Here is a 15,289-nt window from a genome sequence, read left to right on the forward strand (position 1 = left end):
ATGTTTATTTACTCTGAACTCACGTTTGATCTTGAGAGGACTTACAAGATTTTTCCTGTCTGACATCAGAATGATCTTAAGCAAAATCTGAGGTGTCGTCTGCCACACACTGTACGAGCAAACCTGTTTTAGCTAGGATTTTTTTTTTATCGTTAAGACTGTTTTAAAATCCTGCCGTGTGAACCAGCCTTCACGCACTGCAAAAAGAGAACTAAAATTAAGTAAAATTTTCTTTAAAATGAATGTATTTGCCCTTGATTTTACCAGATAAATAAGACTGTCAATGGAATGAGTATTTTTAGCCCTAAAATAAGATAATTAGATATTCTTCACTTGAAATAAGATGATGGAGATGAATTGTTCTTATTTTAAATGCAAAAATCTTATTCCATTGGCAAATAGTCCTATTTACCTGCTCAAATCAAAGAAAAATACTTTAATTTCAAGAAAACATTTCTTATTTTTAGGTCTATTTTTAGCAGTTAGCAGTTTAGCTAATAATAGAATGCATATTAGTAAAGTAGATGGAAATTAACGCCAGCAACAGCCGACAGCTAACAAGCTGTCAAGTGTTTACAATCTAGACTTCTTCGGGAATTATGCTAGTTTAACATTTAGCAATTAGATTTTTTTTCCCCCTCTTTTTCAAACACGAGCGTGAAACAGCATGTTTCAATTAAAATGTTGCTTTTTCAACTGAAAAAAAATAATAATTAAACAATTAATTTAGACTTGAAGTGCTGTCCTTTCCAAACATTTGCAATTCTGATAAGAACAGAGCGACAAGGTGGAGCCATATGACCAGAACCCAAATCCAGGATAAACTGCTTCTTTGAACGTGGTGTTTACTGTGTGAAGGTGGTCCAGTCTGCCGGAGCAAACTCTGTAGTAGGACAGAGATCCAGCAGGGAAGTCCAAATAGACGGCTATCCTGTTGGACACCGTGGAGGAGGAGGCAGATGAGAAGGAGATGGTGGTGACCGTGTTGTTGTGCCAGACTGAATACCCAACGGTGTCTGAGCAGCTCAGACTCCAGGACCGCTCGTTCTCTCCAAACCTGCAGTCCGTCCTGAATCCCCTCCTCTTGATACTTTTGTAACTGACGGATATATGAACTCTTCCTCTCCACTCCACCTCCCAGTAGGAGCAACCAGTCAGAGCGTTCCTGCACAGCAGCTGCCACCAGCCAAATCTGTCCACATGGTCTGGGTACGGCTGCTCCGCCTCCAACACCGTCACCGTCCTGCAGTCCTCAGACAGCTTCAGGTTTGGGTTCATTGTGTTCGTGTCGAACACCAGTTCACAGAAGTCTGACGGAGAGAAACAAATTAAGCCTTTCGTTGCTTTGTGAAGGCAATTGATACATTTAATTAAGACTTACATTTCCTTAGACCAGGCTTCAGCCACTGCTTTCCACTGTGGTGCACCCTGCAGCAGGAAATGCACTAATAAAGGTCACTAATTAAACACAACGGCTTAACAATCCTCCCAACTTCTCCTCTCTTCTCCAGCTTTGCTGCTAACTACGCTGGTTAATTTCATATTGCCTGAAAATACCTTAGTGTTTCCAGCATTGTGTTCTTCCCGCTGGTAGACGCCACCTTTTCTCCCCATTCTCCGAGGTCATTGTAGCTCAGGTCCAACTCAGTCATCAGAAAGAGGTTGGAGCTCAGAGCTGAGATCAGCGAAGCACAGCCTTCCTCTGTGATCACACAACCTGATAACCTGCAATTAAAAAAACACCACAAGCTCAAAAATACACTATGAATCTTGTTCTGGCCCTAGACCTGCACCTGCTCCATCATTCTTTGGGTTTCGTTCCTTTTTTCTGTTAATCTATATACCGTATCTCCAGTAGTTGATTGGCTGCCACTCTCTACATGGACCCCTCTCCAAAGATGACTGGCTGTAGTACGGCTGGATAATAATTCAATAACAATATATATCGATGATAGACAAAAATGGGTCAATAAAAAGTTCAACAGAATATCAGTTTTCCTTCCAAGTTCCAAAAACCAAAATTTTCCAAGAAAGGCCGTGGGTGGTAACAGGTGGTTTGTTTCATGAACGCACTTCTGACTTAAAATATGTGTTGTTTATTTCCAGCAGAAATATGGACAAAATAACTAAAAAATATCTTACAACTTAGATAATAAATTAACTTAATCTGATGTTACAACTTGCAAAAAAAAAATAAAAAAAAATAAATAAAAAAGTGGGTCAACAAAAAGATTACACCGGACATTTGACCAACAGAAAGCCATCTCCATCACGCCCTGCCGTGTTTTCTTAGTCTCTTAAATTAATGGGAGGGTCTAAAACCAAAGTAATTCAAACAATTCCAAATATAAAATTATAGATTTTGGTTTTAAACTAACTTAAATATATTATATCTGTCTAGAGAAAAATAAATAAATAAAACTTGTGATTTACAAAAATTCTAAATAAATGGCCACAACACTTCCTTTTGCTTTCTAGCCTATAATGTAGGTTAATATTACAGTCGTTAAATCCTCCCAACCAATCTCAAACGCAGACCCAGGAAGCTCCGCCCCCTCCAAAGAGTTCAGAGAGCACACGTTCATTTTTCTTTTTTTGGTAAAAATTTGGTTGAATAGAGGGTTGAGTTTGAATTAAGTGTTTGTATCTGTATCTAAAAATAGGTAACTAAGCAACAGCATAAAATGGCCAGGGCTGCACTTAAAATACATGTTTTGAATTTGTTGATAATTATCGATAGGGAACCATATGATTTGTATTTTTAATATATCGTCCAGCCCAAGGCTGTAGCACGTGTGGAGAGCACGGCCCACCCAGCAGCTACTGCCAGTGAGGAGAGCAGAAGGCTGAGAAGGAGCGCTACCCTTCAGTCAGAGCTGCTGGGCTTCATGCACATCTGCCATCGTGCTCTTAATACGTGGTTTCTTGTTTTTAAAGGTCATTTTGACTTTGTTTCAGGGATTTTTGTGACTTTTATAATTATGTAGGAGGTCAGAAGTCACCATAGAGACTTCTGCACCGATTTAGACCCAATGGATAAAAGTATGACTTTCCTTTGTGTCTGGAATCTTTAACTTTGTAAAATTGCTGTGATTGTTGTAGCGGTTTCTTTGTCTAGTTCTGATGTGCTAGTAGATCTTGAGAAGCCTTGGGACCCTGTTCCACAGGACATTTTGGAGAATAGGGTCCCAGGTTTCCTGTAAGGGCAACAATGTCAGCGGATACAGCGCGCGCACGAAATACTACTTCGTTACCATGAAATATTAATTTGTGGCCAACAAATACTAATTTGTTACCACGAAAAATAAACAAATTGAAAAAATAAATAATAATAATAATAATAATAATAATAATAATAATAATAATAAATAAATATATATATATATATATATATATATATATATATATATATATATATATATATATATATATATATATATATATATATATATATATATATAACAGAAATAAATAAACACCGTATTTTTCGGACTATAAGTCGCATCAGTCAAAAAAATGTTTCACAAAGAGGAAAAAAATATATTTAAGTTGCACCGGACTATAAGTCCAGTGCAATTTTACAGAAATATTTAAACATTTATTTCACACAATCCAAGACTAAAAATGTACTTTTAATTTGGTAAACCAAGTTATTAAATTATAGAGCTGCATCCCTAACTAGCTGGATAACGTGGAACATACCTGAGAGGTTGAATGGAGTAAATGAGCAACTTCAACCAGCAGGTTTTATCCAGTGCATTTTTCTACACTGAAAGTTGTAAAAAATTAACATAAATCACACATTCATCAGTGAAGTTGTAACCCGCGCGGACAACAGAGCTGTAAGCTAGCGCTAGCTGCTCTTAGCTTCACAGACCACTAACAGGTTCTGTCTGGTTCCTTAGAGCTGCTCCACACAACGCTCTGCTGTGTGAATGCAGAATGAAACAGTGACACAACATACAAACATGTGTTCAGTCTATAAGTTAATGTTTCAATTAATTTTCAAGTGGTACAGGAGCAGCATATTTTTCAATAGCCTAGAGCGCCCTCTTGTGGCTATAGACGGTAATGCTTCCGACTTGGTTCATGTTAGTCACAATGAATTACTATTTAAAATGTGTATGCGTAGGTGAGACCTGAATATAAGCTGCAGGATCAGCTAAACTATAAAAAAGTGACGGTACCTAAGTAATAAAAAAATAAAACTCTCTTATATTGCTGGGGAGGGGATAAGTCGTGATAATTACCACATCTTCTGTTGAGTACTGACCTGAGGCTTTCCAGTTTGCAGTGTGGACTCTGTAGTCCCACCGACAGCATCTTTATTCCCGAGTCTCCCAGGTTATTGTTGCTGAGGTCCAACTCTCTCAGAGAAGAAGTTTGTGATCCCAGGACTGAGGACAGAGCTTCACAGCTTTTCTCAGACAAGTTACAGCAACTGAGTCTGAGACAGAATGGCAGGGGGAAAACGACTAAATTATAAATGCATACTTACAAATTTAAATGTGCATTAAAATGTACCTACAGAGCTTTGTTGGAGGCTTTGACCACAGGCAGAAGCCTCAGGAGAGCCTCTTCTGAAGCGGAGTATTTCTTCAGGTCGAACACAGCGAGATCTTTGTCTGAAGACAACAAGATGAAGACCAGAGCCGACCACTGGGCCGGAGACAGCTGGTGTGAGGACAGACTTCCTGATCTCAGGTACTGCTGGATCTCCTCCACCAGGGAACAATCATTCAGTTCGTTCAGACAGTGGAACAGGTTGATGCTTTTCTCAGGAGACAGACTCTCAGCAAGCTTCTTTTTGATGCACTGAACTGTTTCCTGGTTGCTCTGTGAGCTGCTAACTGAATCTGTCAGCAGACCTCGCAAGAGCTTCTCATTGGCTGGCAAGGAAAGACCTAGAAGGAAGCGGAGGAACAAGTCCAAGTGTCCGTTCTGACTCTGTAAGGCTTTGTCCACAGCTGTTTGGTGGAGGTCTGCTCTTGAAGACTCATTCTGTCTTGATTTGGATCTCTTTGATACTTTGGTTGATCCCATCATCAGGTTGACCCCAGAGTTAACGAAGCTCAGATGGACATAGAGAGCAGCCAGGAACTCCTGAACGCTCAGATGGACGAAGCAGAACACCTTGTCCTGGTACAGGCTTCTGTCCTCTCTGAAGATCTGGGTGAACACTCCAGAGAACACCGAGGCTGCTCGGACATCGACGCCACACTCCGTCAGGTCTGGTTCGTAGAAGATCAGGTTTCCTTTCTGCAGCTGCTCAAAGGCCAGCTTCCCCAGACACTCAACCATCGCTCTGTTCTCCGGCGTCCAGTGTAGATCTGCCTCAGCCTGGACGTCATACTTCGCCCTTTTCACTTTGGTCTGAACCACCAGGAAGTGGATGTACATCTCAGTCAGGGTCTTCGGCATTTCCCCCTCGTCTCTGATCAACACTTCCTGCAGAACCGTCGCTATGATCCAGCAGAAGACTGGGATGTGGCACATGATGTGGAGGCTTCGAGATGTCTTGATGTGGGAGATGATCCTCCTTGCCTGCTTCTTTTCTCTGAACCTCTTCCTGAAGTACTCCTCCTTCTGCGGGTCGGTGAACCCTCGGATCTCCGTCACCAGATCCACCCACTGAGGAGGGATCTGATTGGCTGCTGCGGGTCGCGTGGTTATCCAGAGACGAGCAGAAGGAAGGAGTTTCCCCCTGATGAGGTTTGTCAGCAGAACATCCACTGAGGTGGACTCTGTGACGTCGGTCAGGATCTCGTTGTTCTGGAAGTCCAGAGGAAGTCGACTCTCATCCAGACCGTCAAAGATGAACAGAACCTGGAATTCCTCCAACCTGAAAATCTCGGCCTCTTTGACTTCTGCGAAAAAGCGATGAACAAGCTCCACCAAGCTGAACTTTCTCTCTTTCAGCGTGTTCAGCTCCCTGAAGGTGAATGGAAATATGAACTGGATGTCCTGGTTGGTTTTGCCCTCAGCCCAGTCCAGAGTGAACTTCTGGGTTAGGACCGTTTTTCCAATGCCGGCCACCCCCTTCGTCATCACCGTTTCAATCGGTTTAACTCTTCCGGGTGGCGTTCTAAAAACATCTTCTGGTCTGATGGCTGTTTCTTGATTTTCTGCCTTCCTGGACGCGGTTTCAATCTGTCTGACCTCGTGTTCATCGTTGACCTCTCCGCTCCCTCCCTCTGTGACGTAGAGCTCTGTGTAGATCTCGTTCAGAACCGTCGGGCTTCCTTCTGTGGCGATCCCCTCAAACACACACTGGAACTTCTTCTTAAGATTTGTTCTGTGCTTCTGTCGAAACTCTGAGGCAGGGGCCCCTGAGCGAAGAAATAAAAACAGTCTTTTACTTTATTCTAACTTAGTTCTGCTTTATTTTTAACTATTTAGCATCCATCCATGCAAAAAGCAAACAGTAAAATTCTTATATTAAAGCTGTAGTCTGTGTTGTACTCAAGAAGGCTGAAGTCTGTGATGCAGACCACATATGTCAAACTTAAGGCCCGCAGGCCGAATCGGGCCTGTCAAGGCAGTTTGTCTGGCCCTCAAGAGCCAAAAAAAAGGCGCATTATGTCGTAAAGTAGATGCATATATCCTTTTAAAGTGTATAAAGTGGGTAAAACTGAGCCTACTGTAACGAATGTTATTTTTTTTTTAACTGTGTAGTAACATCATCCTGCCACTAGTTGTCAGTTTTTCCCACAACACATTAAAACAACCCAGAAATGTCCAAAAACAGAAAAAGAGATGCAGGATGATGAGTTTAAAGTGTAACTCACCCAAATAACAACTTTCTTTGCAGATAAACTGTATAAACTGGGCCTAAGTTGCTACTTTTATGTTAATGTGCATTTTTTATACTTTTATGAGAACTGAAATTAAATCAAAAGTATCATCTATTCAGGTGCAAACAGCCCTTTTAATGACTTCATGATGCCAAAGTGGCCCCATGTAGAAATGAGTTTGACACGCCTGATTTAGACCATGGATTCACCAGGTAACAGGAAATACAATTAGTTTTTTATTAATTAGTGACGTCCCCTTCATGTTTTATGTTTTATGTTTTTAGAATGATAATGTTCGTATTTTAAAAAGAGTCACAGCTATGATGTCTTACTGCTCTGCAGACATTCAGCCAGATCCTCGTGTTTCATCCTTTTCAAGAAGTTCAGTGCAATCTTCAGAAATGACTCCCTGCTCCTTCTCTGCTCCTCCGTCTCCCCATCCGGCACCTCCTCATTATCCAGGTGACCCTCCGAGTGATCGGGATAATCTGGACTCAGGAGCTTCAGGAACCTCTTCAGCTCATTCTTCACAAAAGTCACAATATTTTCCTCCAGTAGCTGGAGAAAAGATTTATATCAGCTTTAAATTGAAGATTTCTGCCCTACACATAAAGCTTTGTGAATATGGTTGCTAGTGGATAAAATAATTATTGTTCTGAGTCAGAGCCAAATCAAAACAGTCTTTACCAGAATACCACATTGTTGTTGATTAATCAATTTTAAAGGCATATAAACTGTATTCATCCACTCACTCATCCGTTTAAATCCCATAATAAACAGGTTTCCAGAGTTTCCTTTTTTCACCTCAGGAATATTGTCAAAATTAGAAACATTCTGTCCAGGGGTGATGCTGAAAAACTAGTCCATGCATTTGTTACTTCAAGGCTGGACTATTGTAATTCTTTACTATCAGGAAGTCCACAAAATGCAGTTCAAAGCCTTCAGCTGATCCAAAATGCTGCAGCAAGAGTTCTGATGAAAATCAACCAGAGGGATCATATTTCTCCTGTTTTAGCTTCCCTTCATTGGCTTCCTGTTAAATCAAGAATAGAATTTAAAATTCTCCTTCTAACGTATAAAGCCCTTAATAATCAAGCTCCATCATATATCAGAGCTCTGATTACCCCGTATGTTCCTAACAGAGCACTTCGCTCTCAGACTGCAGGTCTGCTGGTGGTTCCTAGAGTCTCTAAAAGTAGAATGGGAGGCAGATCCTTTAGCTATCAGGCTCCTCTCCTGTGGAACCAACTCCCAGTTTTGGTCCGTGAGGCAGACACCCCGTCTACTTTTAAGACTAATCTTAAAACTTTCCTTTGTGACAAAGCTTCTAGTCAGAGTGACTCATGTTACCCTGAGCTACCTCTATAGTTATGCTGCTATAGGCTTAGACTGCTAGAGGACATCAGGGTCTATTTCTCTCTCTCTGCTGAGTTCTCCTACTGCTCTCCAATCTGCATTGTTTGTTGTTATTTCAGCTTTTAACTTTTTTTTTCTTCATAGACGGTACACCTGGTCTGGCGTTCTGTTAGCTGTGACATCATCAGGGGAGGCAGATCATCCTCTATTATAAAATCTAACATAGAAAGTACTCCTGGGTCAATGTGAGCTTCTGAGCTTTCTGTGTCTCTGCTCTGTCTTCTCTAAGCCCCAGTGGGTGGAGGCAGATGAGCGTTCACACTGAGCCTGGTTCTGGTTCTGCTGGAGGTTCTCCTCCCTGTTAAAGGGGAGTTTTCCTCTCCACTGTCGCTTCATGCATGCTCAGTATGAGGGATTGCTGCAAAGCCATCAACAATGCAGACGACTGTCCACTGTGGCTCTACGCTCTTTCAGGAGGAGTGAATGCTGCTTGGAGAGACTTGATGCAACCTGCTGGGTTTCCTTAGAGAGGAAACTTTCTCACCAACCTGGAGGATCTGATGGAGTCTGACTTTAGAAAGAGCCTTGAGATGATGGGATGTGAATTGGCGCTATGTAAATAAAACTTAATTGAACAAAATCCATCCACCCACTCATCCATCCATCATCTTGTAGGATTGAGGGGTGTCTGATGTCCATTTCTATTGGTCAATGAGTGACAGGTACACCCTGCACAGATCACAGTTCATCACAGGAATAAAAACAAATTATTAATTTTACTTCTGTTGAGATTCTCACCATAAATATGGAATCCAGTTCAGTTTGATGCCAAACGACAGACTGACTGCTGGGAGCATCTGAGCTCTCTTGGTCAGAGCTATAAAAACATTCAGCAGAGTTTATTAAGGAAAGTGGTTTTAACAGTCTGTCAAACTACAGAACAATATGTTTTTCTGTAAAATATAAAGTATTTGGTTAAATAATTTCAGAAAGACGCAGACATACTCACTGCGGCTCATAGGGGTCATGGCTGGCAAAGGCAATGGGGGCCTCCTTAGACGCAAAGCTACAATCAGAGTTCTGGTTTCTGCAACATAAACATAATATCAACTGGTTATGAATAAATGTTTAACACACGACAGGATGCAGGGGATCTCCAGTTTAGAAGATCTAACAACCTCACAATAGTTGTAGGTCAGTTCTTCATCAGATTGGACTACTTTGTGTCGACTTACTTTGTCTCAGAAGACGGTTCTTTAAACGTAACGAGAGGATATCCAGACTGCATGGACACACAGCTTGGTTCTGGTCCCCTTTCAGGTTCTGATTCATCAAATTCTTGTCTTTGCAGCTTTGTCCTTCAGTGCAACAAAGAGAGAACTGTGACGCTTTAGCGTGATTTGGAGAAGAGTCAAACAGCTCTAACTCTCACCTGTGAGCTTTGAGTTCTCCGCTCGGAGGGATTTCAGAGGGAAGGACTTCCTGGTCCTCACAGAGATTCATGTTAGCGTCCAGACCTTCGCAGGAATGCAAGATCAGATGAATTTATATCAGACTTCAAACAGTGTTTTCTCACCTTCAATCTAGAAATAGTAAGGACCTTCTTTAGTTTGGAGGAAGAGAAAAAGATGATTCAATTCAATTCAATTCAATTTTATTTATATAGCGCCAAATCATGAAACATGTCATCTCAAGGCACTTTACAAAGTCAAGTTCAATCATATTATACAGATTGGGTCAGATTATACAGATTGGTCAAAAATGTCCTATATAAGGAAACCAGTTGATTGCATCAAAGTCCCGACAAGCAGCATTCACTCCTGGGGAACCGTAGAGCCACAGGAAGAGTCGTCTGCATTGTACATGGCTTTGCTGCAATCCCTCATACTGAGCAAGCATGAAGCGACAGTGGGAAGAAAAACCACCCATTAGCGGGAAGGAAAAACCTCCGGCAGAACCGGGCTCAGTATGAACGGTCATCTGCCTCGACCGACTGGGGTTACAGAAGACAGAGCAGAGACACAACAAGAGAAACAAAAAAGCACAGAAGCACACATTGATCTAGTAATCTGTTCTACATTAGATGGAAGTAGCGGGTGAGCCGTCTTCTCTGGATGATGTCACAGTTAACAGAACGCCAGACCAGGTGTACCTACTATGAAGAGAAAAGAGAGAGAACAGAAAGTTAAAGCAGAAATGACAACACATAATGCATAATTGAAGAACAGTAGAACTCAATAGAGTGAGAAAATTAGATCCTGATATACTCCAGTAGCCTAAGCCTATAGCAGTAAAACTATAAAAGTAGCTGTGAGTAACATGAGCCACTAGTTATAATTTTTGTCAAAAAGAAAAGTTTTAAGCCTAGTCTTAAAAGTAGACAGGGTGTCTGCCTCACGGACCAAAACTGGGAGTTGGTTCCACAGGAGAGGAGCCTGATAGCTAAAGGATCTGCCTCCCATTCTACTTTTAGAGACTCTAGGAACCACCAGCAGACCTGCAGTCTGAGAGCGAAGTGCTCTGTTAGGAACATACGGGGTAATCAGAGCTCTGATATATGATGGAGCTTGATTATTAAGGGCTTTATACGTTAGAAGGAGAATTTTAAATTCTATTCTTGATTTAACAGGAAGCCAATGAAGGGAAGCTAAAATTGGAGAAATATGATCCCTCTTGTTGATTTTCATCAGAACTCTTGCTGCAGCATTTTGGATCAGCTGAAGACTTTGAACTGCATTTTGTGGACTTCCTGATAGTAAAGAATTACAATAGTCCAGCCTTGAAGTAACAAATGCATGGACTAGTTTTTCAGCATCACTCCTGGACAGAATGTCTCTAATTTTGGCGATATTCCGTAGGTGAAAAAAGGAAACTCTGGAAACCTGTTTAATATGGGATTTAAATGACATGTCTTGGTCAAAAATGATACATTCATTTTCAGATCACACTAGTAAATGTTACTCAGACAGATTTCAGATTAACTCACATTAATGCAAATGTTTTTAATTCCTGTGAAACATGTATTTGGCCTTAAACGCTTGTCTTAACTTTTGTTTTGGCAATGGTGATGTTGATGCATGCAGATAAAATGATGTGACTTCCTTATTTCTGCTTTTTTCACCACTGAAAAAGAAGAAGAAAACCCCATAAAAACAGAACAGCCAGTTTCCAGGTGGTTTGGGATTCTCTGGGTGTAATTTCCCTTATACTGGCTGCAAAGCTCTCATTTAAAACTCTTAATAATGAACTTTAATGCCGAGTCATAATTAATATAGAAATTAACCCAAAAGACAAAATAACCTGGGTTGATTTGATTTGGCCCTGGCCTTACATGTCTTTAATTTAGGAGGTACAAAAATAAAAAGAACAAAATTCAAATGTTAAAAAACACACAACAAAAAGAAACTTGGTTAATTTCAATTTTCTGTTTTATACCATACATGTAATCTTAAAGCGCTTTACAAAATAAACATCCAATTCAGATTTAGTTATGATCAAATCAACCCCACACATTCTAGCCATTTAGCCAGATTTAAATTAGCAATCCCTTTCCCTGGAAAAAGCACATAGCGACAGTGAAGAGGAACAACTTCCTTTAAATAAAAAACTTGCAACAATAAAAAGCCAAAAAAAAACGATAAAGACATAATATTTAAAACCACTTCAACCTGAAAAACATGTTTTCTTGTAATATTAAATCACTAACTTTTTCTAACAAGCAAAAATAAAACGTTTCCAAGAGTCAACAGACTGAGAGACATTTTAAAGAACCAGTGGCTGCTCTTGGCCTTTTTTTTTTTTTTTTTTTTTTTCTTTTTTTTTTTACTTTCCAGTGTCACAGCTTACAAATAAAATAAACTTTTATTCATTTGCACTGCGGGATTGTTTGAAGGACACACTTTAATTAGCAACGTGTTCCAGTTTTACTAACAAGTTGACATTTCCAAGTTGCTGGTTGGAAAAAAATGGGGGAAAGTCCCTTTTATTTCAATTTCATTAGAAAAGTTGCAGTTTGACAACATCCAGTATGGCTGGTTTTTATCAATTATCATTTTAGCAACAAATGAATTACACTGTCTAAGTAACTGGATCTGAATCTGCCATCGTAGGAATTAATGGTGCTTTAAAGTGAATTAGAGCAACACTGGAGTAAGTTAGGAGGAATTGGGTGAGTTTGTGCTATAAAATGTTTTCCTGCTTGTATAAATTAACTTAACGGAAACTGAACTCAGCTCCATCTATTAAAACGTTTTGATTTTAAAATGTCAGCTCTGTTAAACATGAGCAGAACCCAGAGCAGTCAGAAACGCTTTCTTTAGAACCGACCAATATCATTTCAGACAGATTTCATCAAGAAACTGTTCTCCGTAAAACATTAACGCATGATAAATGTATGAATCTATATCGCTAAGTAAGACAGAAAATACTGAAAAGCCTAAACTGGATGAAGACAAGGCTGCCGCCGAGTCTTCCTTTTTATCAGAAATGTAATTAATTCACTGAAGTTCTCACCTTCTAACCCCACAGATCAGCCTGCTGAGCTTTTCTTCGTGAGCAAAGGAAACACAAACAGAGAAGATGATGAATCTATCGTGTCGTTTTCGGTTTCATTCCTGGTAAAACAACCCAGAACAAAGTCACACCCTAATGAGTAAAAACAAGAGTGACGTCAGAGCAGGTCTGACCTGTGGCGGTAGGTCACGTGTGTTTATGCTCTGCGTCCGCTAGGTGGTGCTAGAATTCCACCTGAAACACCCAGAGTCAGCCTGCAGGACAAAGACATTCTTTGTAAAATGTGTTTCATGTTGTCTGAGATCTAATTCTGATCCTCGACTTGAAAAAGGTGGATTATCAGTGAAGGAGTTTTTTTCCCTTTCTCTAATAAGCGGAAGACAGACAGATGGATAGACTGAAGTCTAAGATACTCATAAAACGAAATGGATTGTGTGCAGATTTCTGTTCAGATAATATCATCAGACAGCTGTCTTATATTTCTATTTCTCAAAGAGAAACATTTTTTTTTATTTCTGTTCATTTTAATTTAGCTTACAGGTCCTAAAAACTAATTTATTAGAGATTGAATAGAGTTGACACAGTCCCTCGTGGACATGCTGTTCAGGAGGAGCACATTTCTGGATTAAAAGTCTGATAAAATATTAAAATTTACCAAAACTCAATTTTTGTTTTTTCATTTTCTGTCTGCCAGAACCATGTAAACCCTTAAAATATATCACTGTGTGTGTGAAGCTGTATAACAAATGTAACTTTTTGAACAATTTGTCAAAATAAATAAGCATTACAGTGATAGATAATAAAGATGCACCTGTGTGTAATATAGGAATAAATAAAGCAGCAAGGTCATTGTTTTATTGCAGCAAATCCTGGTTCATTGTAACTAATTAATTTTTTATCAATTATCTGGAAAAGAAACAAATAGTGATAATTAACTGCAACCATGTTGTTGTTGTTTAATAAAACATACCATTTATTTTAAGTCACACTGAACTAGGAGAAATAAGAGGAAAGATGTTAGTTAAATGTACTGCAAAAAAAAAACAAATAAACTATCTTCATTAGTGCTGACTTCCAATTTTTTATTGGTGGTTAAACTAAAATACGCTGGATTTTTGTCTGCGATAAAGCAATATTTTACCATAGATTAAAATAGAAAATATATCTTGCTACTTAAATAAATTTCAAGGGAAATTTATGTGGCGAATACGTGAGTTTGTGTTCTTAAACATAATTACAAAAGAAAAGTTTTATCACACAAAAAAAAAGCAGAAATAAAACTTAAGTCGAGGGGGGGGGGTTGGTTCGGGAAATATTGCGTTTTCTGATAACATGAGTCACCTCAGAGTCCCGTCGATGCGTTTAAACATGAAAAAGTAATTAAAACACTAATTAAAATCCATCAAAGATATACCTAAAGATACCAGAACAGCACGCAACCATAACTAACATAAAATGATGCAAATCTGTGTTTATATGCAGTCATGAAATATTACATCAGAATCACAACAAACACATGGATGAAGAAATACAGGAAAAACACGACGACTTATAATCATTCAGCTGACAAAGTAAAGGAGCAGATTAATGAAAAGAACTGAAAGAGACTCACAATATATTCATCAAAAGTAAAAAAGTTTTTCTAAAGTCGGCTGAGAGCTGGATTTCAGAGCAACCCTGAGAAGGAAGTGCAGCTTTCAACACAGACGTCTGATCCACGTAGATGGGAAGGAAATCACGAGTCACGCCAGAGAGTGCATCACGAAACTTCACAAATGATTCTATAAAATTTGAATAATAAGATTTTAAAGGTATTTATTTGATTTATTTTGGCAGATTCTCTTTTTACCCGTTTTCCACCCAGTCTGTGAATATTTGCTTATACCTTTGGCTCTAAATTAGATGTTTTAAAAAATGAATGTATTAATAGTACGATGACGGCATCTAGCAACAATCTGTTTTAAAAGAAAATTATTGATTTCTTTTATCTTTCACAAATGTATTTTTTCATGTATGTAGCAAATATGCCCGATTTTAAAGGTCATGTTTGCAGTAAATTAAACTGCAACCAAAACAGGTTCTGGATGACTGATGAAGACGAGATAGTCGTGTTCAGTATTTCTAAGATCCATTCATCCCACTCTCTCTCCATCCATCCGATGTCATCTGCTTTTCTGATCAGCTAGAGGGGGTAACAGGATATCTCCTCACCTTTTCAGTCACACTTTCCAGGTGTTTCCCGGCGAAAACAGCGACACAGTTCCTCTACATCAGGGATGTCAAACTCATTTCTACATGGGGCCACTTTGGCATCATGAAGTCATTAAAAGGGCCGGTAGCACCTGTATGGATAATATTTTTGATTTCATAATTTCAATCCAGTTCACATAAAAATGTCTAAAACAATGCACAGTAGCATAAAAGTAGCACCTTAGGACCAGTTTATACAGTGTATCTGCCAAAAAAAAGTTAAGATCGGGGTGAGTTCCATTTTAAACTCATCATTCTGCATCACTTTTGTCTTTTTGGACGGTTGTTTTAATGTGTTGTGGGAAAAACTGACATCTAGTGGCAGAATGATGTTACTACAGATACAAAAATCACCATTCGCTACAGGAGGCACAGTT

The 15,289-nt window shown here is 39.4% G+C and overlaps 1 protein-coding gene across 1 annotated transcript; it reads right to left on the reverse strand.

Moving 5' to 3' along the window:
- Positions 1-399: 399 nt before the first annotated feature.
- LOC118559865 (protein NLRC3-like) lies at positions 400-9,231 on the reverse strand. Its single transcript, XM_036130417.1, has 7 exons — positions 8,949-9,231; positions 7,127-7,352; positions 4,529-6,329; positions 4,274-4,447; positions 1,558-1,725; positions 1,382-1,428; positions 400-1,310 (listed from the first exon to the last, which is right to left on the reverse strand). The coding sequence occupies exons 1-7, from the start codon at positions 8,949-8,951 to the stop codon at positions 727-729; spliced, it is 3,003 nt and encodes a 1,000-aa protein (XP_035986310.1). The 5' UTR covers positions 8,952-9,231; the 3' UTR covers positions 400-726.
- Between the last annotated feature and the right edge of the window lie 6,058 nt (positions 9,232-15,289).

The sequence above is a fragment of the Fundulus heteroclitus genome, unplaced genomic scaffold, assembly GCF_011125445.2.
Source record: "Fundulus heteroclitus isolate FHET01 unplaced genomic scaffold, MU-UCD_Fhet_4.1 scaffold_36, whole genome shotgun sequence".
Classification (NCBI taxonomy): domain Eukaryota; kingdom Metazoa; phylum Chordata; class Actinopteri; order Cyprinodontiformes; family Fundulidae; genus Fundulus; species Fundulus heteroclitus.

What these genes read in the sequence shown, in the direction of transcription:
- LOC118559865 (XM_036130417.1), bottom strand. An exon ending in GGCTGAATGTCTGCAGAGCA is followed by an intron (nt 6,330 to 7,126) that starts GTAAGACATCAT and finishes TTCTTCGCTCAG; the next exon opens with GGGCCCCTGCCTCAGAGTTT. An exon ending in TGCAAACTGGAAAGCCTCAG is followed by an intron (nt 1,726 to 4,273) that starts GTCAGTACTCAA and finishes TTTTAATTGCAG; the next exon opens with GTTATCAGGTTGTGTGATCA.